Below are 19,910 nucleotides of genomic sequence, written 5' to 3'. Positions count from 1 at the left end.
AAATCCGGAAATCCAATCATATCAGTGATAGCATTTGCTTTTTCTTCAGCTGATTTACGAGTTTCAGTATCCATCCAGTCTAAGTTTTTCAAATTTTTCGTAAAAGCTAATCTAATTTCATTTATCATCTCTTCTGCCTAATGAAACAAACAAGTAATTCTGTTTAATTCCCGTTATTAGTTCTAAATTAAGTTTGAAGAATATAAGATAAAAAATATAAAGACCCGTTTATATAAATACAAATTCAGTTATTATTATTAAATTGATAAATAAAATTCGTGAAATTATTAAAAATAATTATTGATACATCAATTTTAATGTTATTGAATTGATCAGTACATTGACATTTAAAGTTTACTATAATATACTAATTATACATATATATATATATATATATATATATATATATATATAATTTAAAAAATTAAAGAATAGTAAACATTAATTTAAAAATTAATAACTTTAGAGTAGTAAATATTTTTAAACGTTTTTACAAGTTGTTATTAAAATCTTGTACTACACTCTAAATTTTGGATAATATTCAACTTCTTGGAACAATTAATTTTCATTGATACAAAAGTATAATTCTCTATATTTTTTATGGTTATTAAATATCATTTTAAAAAAGTACAGAAACTGATCAATAATGTTCAAATATAAGTAAACTTATATTTCATTATTTATATTATGTATTTGTAATATCGCTAAAAATCTATGAATAAATGATTAAATTTTTATTAAAATTATTTTGACATATTTAATGTATAAAAACCAATATAATACAACTCACCATGGGTTTACTTTTACCATGAAAAACTTCACGAACAAACATTGCACCAATGGCAAAACCCATGACATTATTGGCGTCATTCACACAGTAACGCCATTGTTCTTCTCGGCCCTCAGAGCCAATTAAGGCCTTTCGTAACCCTTTGTAAGCATCTCTAAATGGTTTTGATAGACATGAGGTAAGTGATCTTACTGTTTGCCATACTAAATAATTATTCAGGACTCTGTGAACAACCAATAAAATAAAAGTGAATGAAACACAATCAAACTTTCAACGGATCAATATCAATATTGTTGAAGCCGTTGCATACACGCACACATACGCCTCGACAACACGTACAGTAATTGGACAGGACGTACACTTTTCCTTCATTCGTTTTGTTGTAATCCTGCACAAGTTTTGTTAACTTTATGAAGTACTTGGGAGCATAATTAACTATTTTGAGTTTGCTGGTAATCTTCTTCTTAACAATAAGAGTGGCATTTTGAAAGTAATCAATCCATGACATCTAAAATTTTTAAATAACAAAATCATTTAAAAAACTAATTAAAAAATTTCGATTTTTAATTAATAAAAAATTTAATTTGCGTACAAATGGAGCTTTATCTTGAAAATCGCTTATAGTCATAATATTATATAATTTTTCTTCGTCTCTGCGCTCCTCTTGCGGTATTGTTATTTCAGCTAATTTTGTTTCAAAATTAATGACATCTTGCATTTGCTTTCTAGTTGAATTTTCTTCTCCTCCTAATAAAACACCAATCTATAAAAGAATAATACAACATATAGAAAATATTAAAGACATTTCTACACAACTACTTATATAATTACTTATACAATTTATATACAATATTTATTTTCAAATTTCGCTAATATACCTTAGTCATATAATCTAAATAGGCTGCTAGAACTTTTCCGTGTTCCGTTTTATTTAAATAGTTATCAGTAGTTGGTAAAGTTAAGCCACCTTGATCAATCTGTAAACAAATTAATGATTATTTTAAAATTTTAAGTATTATAGGAAATAAAAATTAAATACATACAATAAATTAATTAATTATTTATAATTATACAAATTATTCATACAATAATAACTATAATATAGTATAATTATAGTTATTATATATAATAATGTATTAATATAATATAATAATTATGATGCCAAAATCTTTTATAAAATATTACGTGATATATAATAGCATTTAACTGTTAATATGATGTATGAATTTTATTTAATATTACAATATTTATTACAAGTAATATTTCTAAAAGTTATAAACAGCATCTGCATTTTTAGAATTACGTATAAAATCGTATATATAAAATAATGTTCTATATATATTGAAACAAAACAAAAAAAATAAAAATGATTTTATTGAAAAAAATTGAACATTGAAATTATAATTTTAAAATCAACTATTTAATTTCGTTAAAAAGAATTTAAATTTCAAGTTTTTAAATAAACATCTCATATAGAAAATAAATATTTTAATAATTATTTCTATTAAATCTTGATAGAGTTAATAAAATTATTCATAATATTGTAAAAATATATATTATGAATAACTATTTTCATTGCATTATATTAAATTTATTTTTAATTTGTTTTGAAATAATTCTTAATTTAGATTAAATGGTATATCGTTATCAGTATTAATGTAGACATTTTTAAATATAAATATTTTTAAGAATTTGAAAAGGATTCAGCTATTTTATGTAATTAGATTTATGAATTTATTATTATTTATTTTAATTATATTTTACAATTCCAATGCAATTTTAAAGACTAATTTGTTGAAAATAAATTTTTATTAAAGAAATGTATAGGGATTAGGAAAATAATGTAATAAAGAAAAGAAATAGTAATTGAAATATTAATGAGTTAAATAAAATTATTAGATCGATTGCTAACAATTGCTTGTTAATTTCTATATTTTACATTTATCACCATATGAATAAGATAGTTATTTTATATTCTTTTTATTTACTTATATATACTCATAGTTATAATTACCTGAATAATGTATCTGCTACTGTTCTTATCATCTTCGTTTACGGCCCAAGAAAATAAACCACCCATATTATATACATTTTGCAATACATGCATACTATTTTGTAATGACCACGTACTGATATTAAATTTTCCATTTATGCTCCAACCCCCAATGTTTTCTAATAAATCTAACATCGGTTTAGCACCTAAAATTTCTATAGTTTCGTTTGCATCCATGCATGATATATAATACTGTTTAGCTTTTTTCTCAGTTTTCGATTTCATATTAGCGAAAGGCCTTTCTGAAAAATATTAAAATTATTCCTACGTAAATATATTATGAGCATAAGAATAATCAAAGTTATCAATACTTTTGAGTAAAGAAAAAAAAAAAAAAAAAAAAAACACCATTCACCATTATATCATTGAAAACTATCATTTTACTTGATATTACGAATGTAATAAAACGTTCCGTTTCTCTTACTGTTTACTATAACAAAACAAATTCTCTTCTATATATTTCATTGGCATGCATTATAATATTAATTTTATAAAACTAATATCATTTTTATTCTGAAATATTGCAAATTGTCTCTTTCTGTTGTGAAATATTTTTTTAATATTCAATTACAATATTTCTTTTAATATGAATCTCTTAAATATGAATACAGACTTTTTAATTTTATTGAGAAATTAGAATAGTCGATGAAAAAAAAACAAAAACAAAACAAAAAACAAACCTAAAACATTTTTCACCACTAATTGATTGTCCTGCTCTAGTTTACCGAACGTGCCCCACATACTTTTGCCATCAGGTATAGGATTTTTTTTAATCCACCCACCGCAAGCGTATTGATAAAAATCATCGCATGGATTCACAGAATAGTCTATACTATTTATTATAGAAGCTGCTACCGACACACAGTGCTCTGTAATGCAATGGGAGCCATCTGTAAATATAGAATTTAAAAAATAATTAAATGGAAAATTACATCATTTACTATACGACAATCTTTATTATTATTCATTTTGTGTTATTCTTATTTTTATTAAAGTTATAATTATTATTTGATTATAAATATAGTAATTGTTTCATTATATTTTTTATTATACTTCCGATAATTACTTTATTATACTCTATTATAATTTCAATATATTATATTTTTTATATTATATTAATACATATTGTACATTATAATAATAAATTTATTATTATAGTGTGCATTTTGAATATTTATTATAATGTTTAACTATTGCTCAAATTCTGTTTGACAGAATACAGTAAATAAATTTATTTAAACGTATTTAATTATATATTATCCGATTCAATCGTTTCATGAATTTAAAATAAATTTTTAATAAAATTTTTTATACATTCAAAATTTATGACGATTGTTTTATATACTACTAATATTGTATTGTAATTGCCTTTAATAAAATACTGATTTAATTTATTAAATAATTCATTAAATACCTTCATTGTGTGATGTAATATGAAGTACTTGCGCTTCGTCCCAACCGTTCTTACTACTAATTACTATTGAGAGTATAAGAACCATAAGTAAGAGTACTGCACATATAATAATAAGACATCTTTCTAATATAGTTCTCGCTCGCCATAATGACGAACCCTGAAATTCAAATGTATACCATAAATTATATGATATTTAATAAAATTCAACTTTTCAATGAATAAATATATCTAATAAAATTTCCGAATTTATGTACATTGTTCATTTTTTCCCATCTATTCCATTTAGTATAGTAATGCTATTATGAATTTATTGAATATTCTGCACGATAGAGCTTCTTTTATAGTTTATAATTTTAGGCATACTAAAGCCAAAATAAAATTAATAAAAATTTTGGTTTAGTCTAATTAAAATATTTATAAATTACGGTTAAATATATATTTACAAACTTTCTACATTGCTTCTTAAATAATCTTCTCAAATATATATACAGAAACATAATTTAAAATATTTAAATTTATAAAATTATAAATTTATTTCTTTAATTATCTAAAGATTAATTAATTTGATATATAACATATTTGCGAATATTATTTTAAATATCAAAAAATAATTTTCATTTAACTAGAATTTACTAACCTTTTTAAATTTCAAGTTTAATATCTTAGTTAAATATTCGTATTGTATAAATAAATATGTCAATGAAGATTTTCGTTATATTAAAAAAAAAAAAATGGACGTTAAAATCATTATACATTATATATTTGTAAGTATAAGTTGAATTTTTTAATTAATAGTAACATTAATAATAGTTTAATTAAAGAATAAATCTTTTTTATCAATTTTCACTTTGTTTGTGATTTTATTATTCAGTAGATTTATATAGAATTAAAAATAATTAAATACTATACATCGGTTAAAAAGGAAACATTGAAGTAGAAAAAGAATGAAGCATAAGCACATCGATTAGATACAAACTATATTATATAAAAGTCTAAAAAATTTCATAATGATAAAACTTAGCTTAATGAGAAAAATTAATGTCTTTTGCTTTATATTATACCATCAATTAATTTCGTTTCTTTTGAAAATAAATACCTCGAGTTAAACTATATTGGATTAGAACATAATTAGATATAGAAGAAGAAATTAATAATTTAGAAAGATCAATTCAAAAGTATTTGTACATATACTATTTAATAAAATACAAATACTTTTAAAAAATAACATTGAAATTAAAAAAAAAAATCTTAATATTAAAGCATTATATACAAAACAATGAATATAATATAAAAAATAAAACTAGTTTTATTTGTAATTCAATATCTAAAATATTTATATCTAAATATTCAATACTAATTAATACTTCAATATTACACTTTATGATGTAAATAATGAAAATTATAGATGATTTGCTGATAAAATATTTTTAAAATATATATATTTCAACGTGCATAATTTGATTAATGCATTGTTTGGAATAATCATTTGAAACATCAGTTAAAAAAAATTATCGGATTACCAAACATTATTTTATTTTAATTTTTAGTATTATATTATAAAATATGATATAATTAAATGTATAATGTTAATAACGATTACATTATACAGTATAATAGGATTATTATCCATTAATGATTAGTAAACATAGAATTGTGTGGTAGGAATTATATTTTCGTACCCTAGTAACCCAGTACAAATAACGACGACATTCCCTTTAAGCTCCGATAAATAAAACAGATTATCTTGTAGATATTTACATAGTATATGATTATATATTAGCGTGTAATGTATTTGGAATAACAGATTATCGTTATGTCAATTCGTTGTATGAAGTATTTCAAGGTCAAACTAGTAAATCCTATGTAAAATATATATTAAATTCTTCTATTAAAGATTAATAATATGCAAAAAATATATAATATATTATAAGTGTTATAATAGAATTATAATATCAATGTTCCATTAATCTATTTAGTTTAAATTCTTAAAATATGAGAAATAATATGTATGAGCTGCAACGTTATTGTACTTAGATTTCTAACTTAAATTTCGTTTTACATTTTAATCAATGATGTTAATTCATTTAGTATTAAATCAAAAAAAAAAAATAGTTAAAAAAAAAAAGAATGTTATAAGAAATCTTATAATGAATCAGTTAATTGGATATTGAATGAAATGCATCGTTAAATAATTTTTCAAAATATTGAAGTAAAATGTGTATAATATTGATCATTAATGATCTATTTGCAAATGAATGCACATTGACGTCGACAGATGAGATTGAAAGTGTATTATTCAAATATTACGCGAAACAGTTGCAGTGTTATAATGGAAAATTCGAATATTTATTAAATGGCAGTACAGTTTTTGTAAATAGATTTGTATTATGAGACAATATTTAAAATTTTTAATTCAAACAGTGTTCGACAGGCCACTATATGATCTGGATTTATGTTTGCATTATAATCGAAATAAAAATAAGCAGATATGAAAGAATAATGAGACATTTACTGATAATATAATATTAGAATTACAGGATACGAAATACGAACCCATAATAAATCTGATTAACAATACAAATCATTTTACTTCTTCTACGAACTTATTTAAGTTATATTAAAATTATTTAATAATATTAACATTAATGAACTTGTAAAATACAAAATTTCGTATTGTTAATCAATACTAATGTAGTCAAGCATTTTTTTTAATAGTAATAATGTTAAATCGGGTATGTATACGGGAGAAAGCTAATATAAGCATATGACCAAACAGTTTCGTCTCCGATCAATATATTTTAGCTTTTATCGGAAAGTAGAAAGAAAAGTCATTATATAAGGACTACTCTATCGTTCCATTTAGTGCATAAAAGAGTATTGTGGGCTAAAATTACCTTATTAGCCTTTTTTACAAGTTTAGTAGAATCCAAAATTCCTTTATTGTTCCTTTCTAATTAAAAATATAATCTTGATAAATTATAATTTTACTACACATAATATGTAATAGTTAAAAATTAAATTGAAATATATAATTTTAAGTTATAAAAATTACATTATGGTAATGCACAACAGCAACAACAACAACAACAGTGTGGTAATGTACTAATATTTCTATTCTTTCATGCATCCAAATTATTATTTGTATTATATATATATATATACATTTTTTTTACTGTTTACTATTCGTTAATGCATTAAATTATATGTATATTAGCATTGCTTACGAATTGTATTATTTGACAATAGTACAATTTATGTCGTTCAGCTGTTAATGATCTAAAATATAAGAAAATAATAATTAAACATTTCTATTTACCATTTCACAAATACACTATTGTAATTATTTTTCATTTTTCAAGTCAATTATTGCAAGAGCAGCTATATCCTGCGTATAAAGCATAATTATCGAAATATTTATATAATCGGTAATGGGCTATCAAATTCTTGTTTGTAAATGAAAATTACCTTATGTTCCTAGTTATTACTCATACATTTTATAACATAGAATTTACGATATTTTTAAAAGATCAAATTATTTGTGTACATAATTAAATACACATATTCTTATTTCATATTCTATAAATATTATTTTAACACATTCTTCAAATCATTAATCAATTTCGATAAAATTTTCTATGAAATATAGAAATATAATAAAATGAAACAAAAATTTACTGTAAAATATAATATGAAATAAATAAATATTATAGATGTTTAAGTAAATTTATTAATAGAGAAAGGATATGTAATGATAATTATATTATAAGACAATATTAAATATTATTGAGATTTTGTATTATTTATACAATTACTATATTAAATTTTCAAACTAAAATATTTATAGACTTACATATAATCCTACGGTAATATCAGAATAGCTGTATTTCATTTTCAATTCTAAAAAATTCTAAAAGTAATTTAAGTGGTATTTAAATAAATAAAGACCGATAATAAAAATGAATACTATGTCGTTTTTGCATCTGTGAAATGATAAATTTAAAGATTTTCGATATTAATTTGATTATCATATTAATAAATAATATTACAATGATATACAATAGCAACATATGATTTATTAAACAATAAATATAACAAATTTCTTATCGTTATATTTTTAAATATCATGATAGTTTGAAAATTGTATTAAATAGATTTGCTTTTGATAGTATTAAACATATTGAAAATTATATGTAAACCTTTTATTTAAATGTAGTTTAAATAATGTTTATGACAGTTATCAATTTTTATGCTAATATTAAATTAGAATTTTTTTAGTATTAAAAAAACTATTGAATATCATTTTATTTTATTGACATATTGATAATATTAATTCATATCAGACTTTTAATATTTTTAAAGTATGTATTTAATAAAAAATATTTCTAACGATGATATAAAATATATATGTGATGTGTGATATGTGCATGTATATGTGTAATGCAAATATTAATTAAGAATTAAAAATTAAAAAGGTTATTAACCACATACTTATTGATGAAACAAGATTTATTTTGAAAAATTTCAGGGTCTATAGAGTTTTAATCTGTGCAATATCTATCTCTATTACAATTAAATTTATGATAAATATTTCAATAAAATGACATTAAATTGATGGGCAATTTTTAATTACAGAAAGGTATTCAGACATTGTAAAATATATATTTTCATTTAAAAATCGTGAGTCTACATTAATCTAAACATTATTGTAATATAAATACGATAAATTATTATTTAAACAAAGGGTAGAAATTAAATACAGAACATTAATAATTAAAGATTTTATAAGCTAAAATCATTTAACAAAGATGTATCACCTATTGTTAAATTACATTTTTTTTTATTAATCAATCGACAAATTTAGATTAAGAGATATCAATAATATCAGCTTTCAAATATCATTCATTCTCATTTTCTGTTTGATTTTATATTCCAATTTACTATAAGAGTATACAGCAATTTCGATAGAATACTTTAATTATTCTATCAAAGGTTATCTCAATCAATCAATTATTTATAAATAGATTTGAAATACTAATTGCAATTATTTGAAAGTATTAAATGAAACTGACTTCATTAATTCAAATGATTTATACGTGGTCTGATAAGTTATTGAATCGATTAATGTATAAATAAATTTAAAAGTTTTTTTCATACTTCATTCGGGCTATACGTATTTTCGATATAATTTATTTAAACACAATAATATATATGATATATGCTAACAATATAAAAAAAAAAAACTTTCATTCCGTTGCAGAAGAATTTCTAGAATTTTAAAGATACATTTGATTAAAAAGCAATAGAGATTGTTAATCATCGATTACAATGAGTTACTAGAGAAATTAATTGATAGTTACATTCTATTAATTTTATAAAAAGATAATGATGGTAATTCAAAAGTAACTTATCCTGAAATTGAATTGCTTATTTATTTAGAACAAGTGTTTGGAACTTTTATAGGATAAATATTCACTTCTTCTATGTTCTCCTGCTCGTTCTCGTATTTATTAAATTAATACTCTGACTATTATTTAGCTCTTAATATTAAAATTATTTCTATATGTAACAAGTAGTGCAGTTAAACCGAATAATCTAATCATCAATACAGTATAAGATTCAGGAATAGAATCAACAATATTAAAGATAATTGAACTAATTATATTAAGAAAACATGCCATTTAGAAATTCAGCAATTTTGTTAAGAAGTAAATATCTATTAATTCTTATAGATCGTTGGAATACAATATATTAGGTTAAAAAAAAAAAAAAGCAATTATAATTATAATAAATATTTATATTGCGAATAAATGAATAACATGAATTCAAAATATCGAATTGTAAAATGTTTATGCAATGCTTTGAAGCTCATAAATTTATATATTTTTTTAATATTGAATTTTAATAATAATATTAAATGTTATAATAAAATCAAATATACAATGCGTTATAGCTTGAATTGCAATATAATCTATATAAATTAAAGTTCAGAATATTGAATATACATTAATTGAGCGGCTAGAAACTGTTTCGTTAATAATTCTTAGTAGCGCTATTTAGTTGATATGTCGTAGAAAAATAATGTACTAACCGAGTGATATCGTATGTGAGTTGCAGACGTACTGATTATATCGCTATTTAATGCGACTGATCCAATGCTGCTGGCATTATCATCTTCAAATTCTGCCTGTTTGTACCTCATCATCTGGAAGCACAATATTCTATGTGAAAATATTGAAAATAGAATTCATATTTTTATTTGAAGAATGGTAGGACATTGAAGATTTATTACCAAAATAACAATATTTAACGAATTTCATCAAAGATCATTAAAATATTAATTACTTAATTTATTACAATATATTTGTAATATTATTTATATTGTTGTAAGATTTAAAAGTAAGATATTCAATTCTTAAATATATGATTACCTAAAATATAATACCGATGATTTTTTTATTTTTTTAAATTTAATAAATATTACAGATCAAAGCACAAGTTATTAAATAAGAGTATTAAACTATACTTATAGTTTATTTTTGATTATACGTAACTTGTATTTCAAAATTATATTAATTATATATTATGATAAAATAAATGAAAAAATTAAATATTATATTCAATTCTACAAGAACATGTATTTTATTATTACTGCATTACATTGTTTATATGGATGGAGGTAGAATGACCAGCAATAATTACAGTTTTAATAAAAATCATATATTTTATTAAACTTTCTTAACAATTTCATTCATTAATAGAACGAATAAAATGATATGAAGTCATAAAATAATAATTCCAAGATAGTAGTTAATCTTTTAAAAAAAAAAGTTTTAAATTTGAAATCTCGTAAAGAAAATAAAAGTTTTTTCTTTTGAAATATATAAATCTGTCAATTATTAATAAAAATAAATTCCAATGAATTTATAATTTATATTAATTTGATAACAAAAGTGTAGATTACAAGTATTGTATAAAATATTTATTTTTTTTATTTTGTAAAAAGCTTATATAAAATAATCATTTATATTAGAAATATTTAATAAATTGTTAAACATTATCTAAAATGAAAACATTTAGATTTAGATATATTTATCAGATACTTATTTAAGAAATTTAAATCCATTAGATCTATTTCTTATATATTTCTTAAATAGATTCTCAAAATTGCAGATTTGTAAAATTGTGAATAAATAACAAATTATTTATATTGAAATTATTGTATTTGAAACATATAAGAAAAATTCTATTTATAAAAAATTTGATACAAATTAACTCCTCAACCCATAATTTTATATTGTTTTACATAAATTATATATCAAATGATTGTTTATCGATTTATATACATACTATAGGACTTTTAATTATGAGTAATAAGCCATTCTCCTAATCTATATGTAATTTATATATTAAATATTAATATCTTTTAAATATTTCGAGTAAATGTAGGAGGTAAATATATGTAAAATATATTTGTGTATAATATATGTAATTACATATAATAAATATATGTAAAATATATAAAATAGAAAAAATCTACATGTAAAAATACCAAATATTTGAAATGAAAAATTGATTTGTATTTAATACAAGTAACTGCAAATTAAAATATTCTTTTATATATATTTTTATATATATATAAGTGTGTGTGTGTGCGTGTGCGTGCGCGCGCGCGCGCGCGTGTGTGTGTGTGTGTGTGTGTGTGAATGTGTACAGACTTTTTTTGATAAATTAAACATATATAAATATATATATATATATATATATATATATAAATATAATTATTTTATAATATAAAAAGCATTATTTAAAATTCCACATTTTTATAGCTTGATCATAACGCGAATATATTTTATAAAATAATTTTGAGATACTATTGTAAAGCTGAAGAATTATGACGATACATTATAATAACATTAATTTAATATAACACTGTGAGGTAATGGTCTCTTGATTATGAATACTAATAAGTATAATTTCATATATATATATATATATATTAATGCATGCATATTTTTTCTGCGTAAGCACGTGCATCAACTACGTGCTTGTATGTATACATCTATATATACATCTATAAATGTATGAATATGGTTCGTCTCATCTAAATATATCTTAGATTGCTCGTCTTGTCTTTTTCTTATATCTTTTCGTCGTTAGCATGATATAGTAAAGTCTTATCTTATGCGACTTTTCACATTTATATGTATATCAAAATACTATAAAATTTTATTTTCTATTTGTGTTTATATCTCTATAGTCTCGATTTCAAAATACATCGTGAACACTTTTATAATACTCATAAATAATAATTTTATAATACTAATTTGAAATAATTTGAGCCAATAAGAAATACTAGGGATATAAGGATTCAAATATAGTTTATAAAATATAATACACGATATATCGTTGCGTATAGATTATAATAATAATTATATATATATATATATATATATATATATATATATTGAATCATCATTTAATATTCATCTTTAAAATAAAAATATTACAATAAAATATCGTTATATACTTGAAATATTGCCTAATACGGGTAAAATAATTTTTATGTTCATAATAGTATCATGTATTACTGTAACATGTTTGTTTAATTATGGAATTTATAATTCATTGATTAATCTTATTACGTGCATTTAAATCTGTATTGTGAGTTAAAAGTAAAATCATTTTAAAAGCAAAGTCGTTTTCCTTATGCTTGTAGTGCCGTAATATAAAGCATGTGGTAAAAATACTATTTGTATATATCTTATATCTTAAATAAAATTAATAGAAGGCAGAGTAGGAGAAACATTCAGTAGATAAATTATATTATCAATTACCTTAACTCATAAACAAAAGGAAATGGACGATTAGTTCGGAAATACATCTACTCGAGAATAATCTATTTTAAATGTTAAAATTCATAGTAACATTTTTACAGTAGGCTAAGCTTTTAAGAACACGAGGAAAATCGAACGAAGCACTCAATAAAGTAAATAAAGCTTCGAAAAAAGAACGTCACACATTGATATTTCTAGCTTACAACTTGTACAGCCGGCTAAGAAACATAAAGTTAATCGTATTTTCCTCTACTACATGGTATATTGACATTATAATCGTTGGATATTTTTGTAGTCATTCATATCATCCAAATTCTAATTTCGGGCAAGAGCAGTGGAAAAAACAATCTCGAACCATGAAACCATTGAGCTAGACATTAAGCTAGCATGTCATTGACTAACACTACTGGAGCAACAACAATGATGCCCAAAGCAATAAGCTTACAAAAAAAACATTGTCTTTCCCCACGGCAATGCGTGTCTTAAAAAACGATTGGCACTCGATAGATATCATTATTACCCGAAGGAGCAAGGCACGGTGCGCCAAAATTTCGTGATGCCCTGAGCGCTTGAGAAGGCAAAGGCGGTCGTGCGAAGCAGCAGTGCCAACCCTTGGTAGGGCTCTTCCTCCGCGGGTCGCCCAGTTGCGCGGTCGGTTCACGGGAAGCCGGGCTGATCGATTCGCGTACGCGAGGAAAGGAGGGAAATCCGTGACTGCGACGCGCATCCCGGATAGCGCGGGACTCGTGGGAAAAGCGCGAGGCCGGGGGGCGCGACGCGCGTCGAGCACGTGACGCGAGCCGCCACCTCGGCGAGCGTCGCTAGCGTCGGGTCCGCTCGAGTGGGGTCGCGTGGAGCGTCGTCGTGTCGTGGACGAGGAGAAAACCGACACCCGGGATGCGTTCGTCCTCTTAGTTATTGAGTATGGATTGCGATGCTCAAAGCCCGAAGTAGCTTTCTTAATGGAACGAAATTATTTACTTAGGAATTACAGTTTGATTATTGGCGGTTTTTGAGCGATTTTATCATGAGGCATTTCGAGAGCAGTCAATAATAATGCAAATTATAAATATTTATCCATTCGTTTTAGCGTTTTATTAGCATCTTAGGCTAATCGTGTATTTATCGATTAAACGGTAAATGTTGCGTTGCCTACTCAAAATGTAGAATGAGAATTTTAGAATTTGCAATATCGAATCGAATTACAGCTTTTACGATTGTCATTTTTTAAACATCAATTTCAATATTATAATATAGATTGTTTGTATAATAAAAGAATATATAGAATTGAAGCAATGTGCAAATATTTAAATTACAATGCGCGTAACTTTTATTATAAAATCTTTACCTTCGATAATTAATTTTGTGGAAATTTTCACAGTAGACTTGTTTTTAAATAATTTTACATGTGTAATTAATTGAATCCCATTAAGCACTTTACTTTATACGCTATTCATTATATCGTTGTTTAAAGACTTTTTTTTTTATACAGTACACAATGAAGAGATTAAACTTTCAAAACACGATTATATTTTAAAGCAATAATTTGTGAATGCACAATATCTTGTATGGTAAATATGGCTTTATTCATACATACATTCGCAAAAATAGTTTCTTGTTAATCCAATTGCTTATCTTACTAATAAATCCAATTAATAAATCAATGTTAATAAAACCAAAAGAAAACAAACTATAAATTTAATTAAATAATTAATCATCATTATTAATAATATCCTACTTGTCTTTATTTATATACAGTATTATATCTATGATATTATAACTAACATTAACTTGAAGTTCAAAAAGTGACGATCGATAAAGAAATGACTTCACAACATATAAAGATATATCTTTCATTTTTATTTTTTCTCGATTAACAATTATTTTTTTGAATGCGTGATTTAATGATTCCGTTTTTCTTTTTTTTACTGTATTATATGATATTTTTAATGAAATTAATCAAGATTTTAACGAGGAAGTTTGAACATTATAAAATTTTACTACAAAGCATGCAAAAGATATTAAAGATATGAAAGATTTTATATTGAAAGGTTTATTTTATATTATAAAGAAAACAGAGTACCAATTGCAACTATTTTATTTCTGGTAATTTTATATTTGTTTCGACGTTGTTTAATTAGATATAATTACAACCAATGATAAGATATTTGTGAGGAAATATGTAAACATTGTTGACACTTATCGTGAATTGGATATGAAACATGATGTGCAAACATGACCTACATAAATGTTTTATAAGAATATAAAATGTTTTGCCAATATACTATACTTTTTCTTCCCGTTCTTAATTTTATGAATTATTAAACGATACAATATGTTAATTGTATTATTAAGTAATTGGATTCCTAATACAGTAGTTAGACTATTCGTTTGAATGCGATTGCTTTGTTTATCCTCAAGATCACCACTACACTTGACTTCTTTTACATTGCTTAATGAAATTAATTCAATTATATCTGAAAATTTTAAAGTAATCCAATTTGACTATACAACAATTTAGAACGAAAAATTTTAACGCGATACGTTAATCTGTAACTGAAGCTTCATAAGTAGCAATAATTTCATTCATTTTATTTCTTAGAGTTGATTACTTTAATCGATTAACTAAGTAATGTAAGTAATTTACTTGATCGATTGAATTATATTTGTTAAGAATTTTAAACGCCATATGTACATTACATCTTATCTTGGAGAAATTTCTACGTACTTCGTATACTAATTAAATTTTTTTTTTAGTAATTGAAATACGCTTATCTTTTAACTAAATGGATTCTAATCAATTTAGATAATTCTAAGGGTGTAAAGACGGCTATATGTATGGGCATTTATTATACAATATACTCAAGTCTTTAAATCAGCTTAAAGTTTGATTACCGTTGTGTGCGTATGCGAATAAGAGATTCTTTAACAAAACAGTATGGATGTGTGTAAACATATATATATATATTTATATATACCAGTATTAATAGTTAAGAGTTGTACTATACTGTAATCAGTACAAATTTCACATTAGCATTTTTTTTTTTATCAATCGTTAACACTGATATAAAAATAATACTAAATATATTTTATACTAAACAGTATGCACGAAAAACTTTTATTCATACGTAAAGTTTTAAAAAATATAAATGGGTGTAAACTCTCTTGGCATTATACCACTTCATTAATAATCATAAGTACTCCTATAATTAAAATTTAAGCTTTTTAAAAGGAATTTCATTCAATTAAACGGTAAATAATTTTTTAATGATTTTCTTTGGAATTAACAATTGAAACAACAATTTTAAATTGAGCAAGTCTGTAATTTCCATGTAAATAGTTGCACAAGAAAAATTCAGTAATTGAAATGAAATTATTCAAATGTTTTGAATTTTACGCAATTTTATACCAATGACATAATATTTATATAAATGATATAATTTAATCAAATAAATGATAAATTAATAAGTAAAATAAAATATAAAATCAATTCCTTGTTTTATTTTTGATTTAGTAATTTACATATTCCTTTATAAAATTAACGTGATTGAAGACAAATATTTTATGAGCAGGAGTTTTATTGCAGTTTTTGAGCAGAAAAAATCCTTTTATTTTCACATAGTTATTAAAAATTAACAAATCAAAATCGAGAAGACGTTTACTAATATATTTTTAATAATAAAATGAATTATTGTATCGTTAATTAATCTGCATAATATAATTTGATATTATCATTTAAATTTGTAAATAAACATATTTGAATGCATATTATTCAAAAAGCATAAAAACCTGTATAATATTAAGATTAATTACCTTTGAAATGATTTTATAAATGGCTTTTCGTTTTAGCTGATGAATTTTTAATTAAATTCGATGTAATGTAACTATTAGATCTGATTATGTTATTTATAAGATTAGATTTGTGTTATTCTCAAACAATAGCTAAAATTCCAATAATAAATTATTCAAATAATAAACATTGGATAATAAATAATTATATCATATTCTATAAAGCTTTAATTTCATCGTATTAATTTATAGTTCATTTATTGTTATACATACTTTAAGATAAATAGAAGATTGTTTCTTTTTATTGTGGAAAAATTTTAATAAATGCTTGGATTCATGTATTTAATAAATAACTTGCATTACATTAATTAAATATTACCCAAATATGTTTAAATAAGATTTCCAAATTAATAATATATACTTAACCAAGATTCTGAATCAATGAAAAAATTTATCGATAATTATTACTATAAAAACCTATAGGCTTAAGAATGTGATAATTATTTATAAAATTTCAAATAAATTTAATATATTAGTTTTTATTACAATTAATTTTTCAAATTAACGAAAATATTACAAATGTTTTTATATGAAAAAAGTTTGCAATTTATTATATTATTAACAACTGTCGAAAAAGGGGAACGGTTTGCGAAGATTTTAATAATTTATTATTGAAAAATAAAGAATGTTCTGTCGTACAAATTGTTTTATGAATTGCACGGAGTTGGTCAAATTATCAAAGCTATCAAATCAAATTATAAAATTGTTTTAATAAATTTTATATTTACTAAAAATTCTTCATATTATTAGAATACTAAGACTTATAATAATAAACTAGGCAAAATAAAGTAATTAATTTAAGAAACTTACTGAATGAAGTCGTAAAATATGTTAAAAATTCTCGTATGCTGTCACTACTTTACTGTAATGTAACAAAAACTTCATAGGAATTGCCTTTTTTTTTTATTTATACAATTTTAAATATTGGCAGTTAATATATATGACAATTCAGTTCAGAATTAAGTTCGCATAGATTAAAAATAAAATCGATAATACTCGTGAAAAACGATGAAATTATCTAATGCAATATTTTATACTTTAAATAATTTAGAAGTATGCTAACAAAAGACATTAATTCTAGAATTACATTATCTACGACAAATTATTATTGTAATTAATAAAATTTAACCGAAATTAAACATTGAATAATTTAAATAACCGTACTATCGCCGAATATCAATTTTACGCTAATATGCATAGTTTATAAATACAAATATTTATATGCTTAGGCAATAATGCGAACCTAACTGATAATAATTATCGAATCATCAATGATATTAATAATGAAAAAAAAAAAAATAATAAAATGAGATTCGAAAATTATATTGGTAATATTTAAATATGCCTGAGGAAATTCTATAAAACAAAAGCAAACAACAAAAAACAAAAATAAAAAACCAAGAATTAAATTAAAATGAATTTATGCAATATTATCTAGAATCTGCATAGTCAATGGCAATTGTGAAGGTTTGACTATAATACCTTTAATTTTATGGCTTACGTTAAAAGTCTTCGACTAATTATTCTTCGTAGTGTTTAGAGCAACGTGAAGCTCACCTTCACAGACATCTTGGTAAGTTTGGAGTTATCAGGAATATGTATTACCTACACCATCGAATAATTAAACCGGAAACAATTCCATGCCACTGAATTTTAACTTTCAAATTAAGCCTTCACTAACTGGCGGACTTATCGTGCACCATGAAAAATACTAGATTAGATAGAAAAAAAAAAGAAAAAAAATACAAGAGTTAGCGAGCTGTCAAGGAAGACATCTCTTGTATGCCACAGTGAGCCTGCGAGCAGAAAACTTTGTCGCTCTTGCGGCGTTCGGTCGCAGGGATGTTTCGCCCCTTCTGCCAGTTCCTTTATTGATTTTATGCAGAGGAACGTGTGCGCGTGTGTATTTGTAGCTACGTGCCATAACCACGTAATCCCGTGCGGGGGAGGAATTGATGTTTTGAATATCAACTCCCCAATGAATTAAAGTGCCAAGTTTCAATTATTCAAATGAATGTACAGCACCTACAACTTTATATTCCAAATTAAAGAAAAAATCATATATTTCTGTGGAGAAATATTATTTCAATGAAAAATATGATAAACTTGTGAGGAAAATGAAAAAAAAAAAATATATATATATATATATATATATATATATATATATATATATATAATTAAAAACCAAAAAATATTATGGTATATTAAGGACCTCTAGTTCTCTTTTTTCCTAAATATTATCAGAGTCGTTTGATGAGATGAATTTTCGTGTATTTATCTGTAATGTAAACTAAAAAGAATACAATTAAATTTTGATAAAGATGAGATAAGTAGTTTATTTAGAAAATTAGCAATATATAATAAAATTCGATTTTTTTTATTACGATTTTGATAAGTGTGATCAATTTTTAAGCCCCAAATATAAATTGAAAAACAACAAAATAATACTCAAGATATGCATTTAAATATTCCATCATAATATAGTTATACCGAACGAGCATAACTGAAATAATTAAACAGTACATGAACACAACAAATTTATTATCAGAAATTCATGAATATTATTTTTACAATTCAAGGTTCTTTGTGAATTAAAAGCTTTTTACAAATTGATTATGTCAACAAATGAAATATAAATATACGTCTATAAAATCTCAATTAATTTATGATATTTTTAAAATACTGTTTAGATTATACACCTCTATATTAATTAATAAATATAGAGAAATTTATAATATATATCAATGAAAAATTAATCAATTCTAAATTATCTTTTTATTACAATGAATTTCCGAATAAAACATAAACTGTAAAAAATATAATTATGTTTATTTATAACTCCAAGTCATAATAAGCAATAGAATTTTACAAATTTTTTACAAAATAAAATTTCAATAACATAATAAAATATAAAATTGGAAATATGTGTAATCAAAAATATTTGTCAAATAAAAAAATAGAAAAACAGGA

General features: G+C 23.0%; 1 protein-coding gene across 1 annotated transcript in view; it reads right to left on the bottom strand.

The window, feature by feature from the left end:
• Positions 1-18,923, bottom strand: part of Nep3 (M13 family metallopeptidase neprilysin 3) — a 20,465-nt gene extending 1,542 nt beyond the window's left edge. The window contains 11 exon segments of the mRNA XM_011496381.1: positions 1-2; positions 4-137; positions 791-1,013; positions 1,150-1,298; positions 1,383-1,553; positions 1,669-1,767; positions 2,805-3,085; positions 3,524-3,733; positions 4,258-4,414; positions 10,346-10,459; positions 18,423-18,923. The exon segment at positions 1-2 is cut by the window's left edge and continues 321 nt beyond it. Of these exon segments, the coding sequence (XP_011494683.1) occupies positions 1-2; positions 4-137; positions 791-1,013; positions 1,150-1,298; positions 1,383-1,553; positions 1,669-1,767; positions 2,805-3,085; positions 3,524-3,733; positions 4,258-4,414; positions 10,346-10,459 (1,540 nt within the window). The 5' untranslated portion in view covers positions 18,423-18,923.
• Between the last annotated feature and the right edge of the window lie 987 nt (positions 18,924-19,910).

Source organism: Ceratosolen solmsi, unplaced genomic scaffold (genome assembly GCF_000503995.2).
Source record: "Ceratosolen solmsi marchali unplaced genomic scaffold, CerSol_1.0 scaffold29, whole genome shotgun sequence".
NCBI lineage: Eukaryota > Metazoa > Arthropoda > Insecta > Hymenoptera > Agaonidae > Ceratosolen > Ceratosolen solmsi.
The sequence above is the reverse complement of the archived record's forward strand: the minus strand, read 5'-3'. Positions and strand labels throughout refer to the sequence as shown.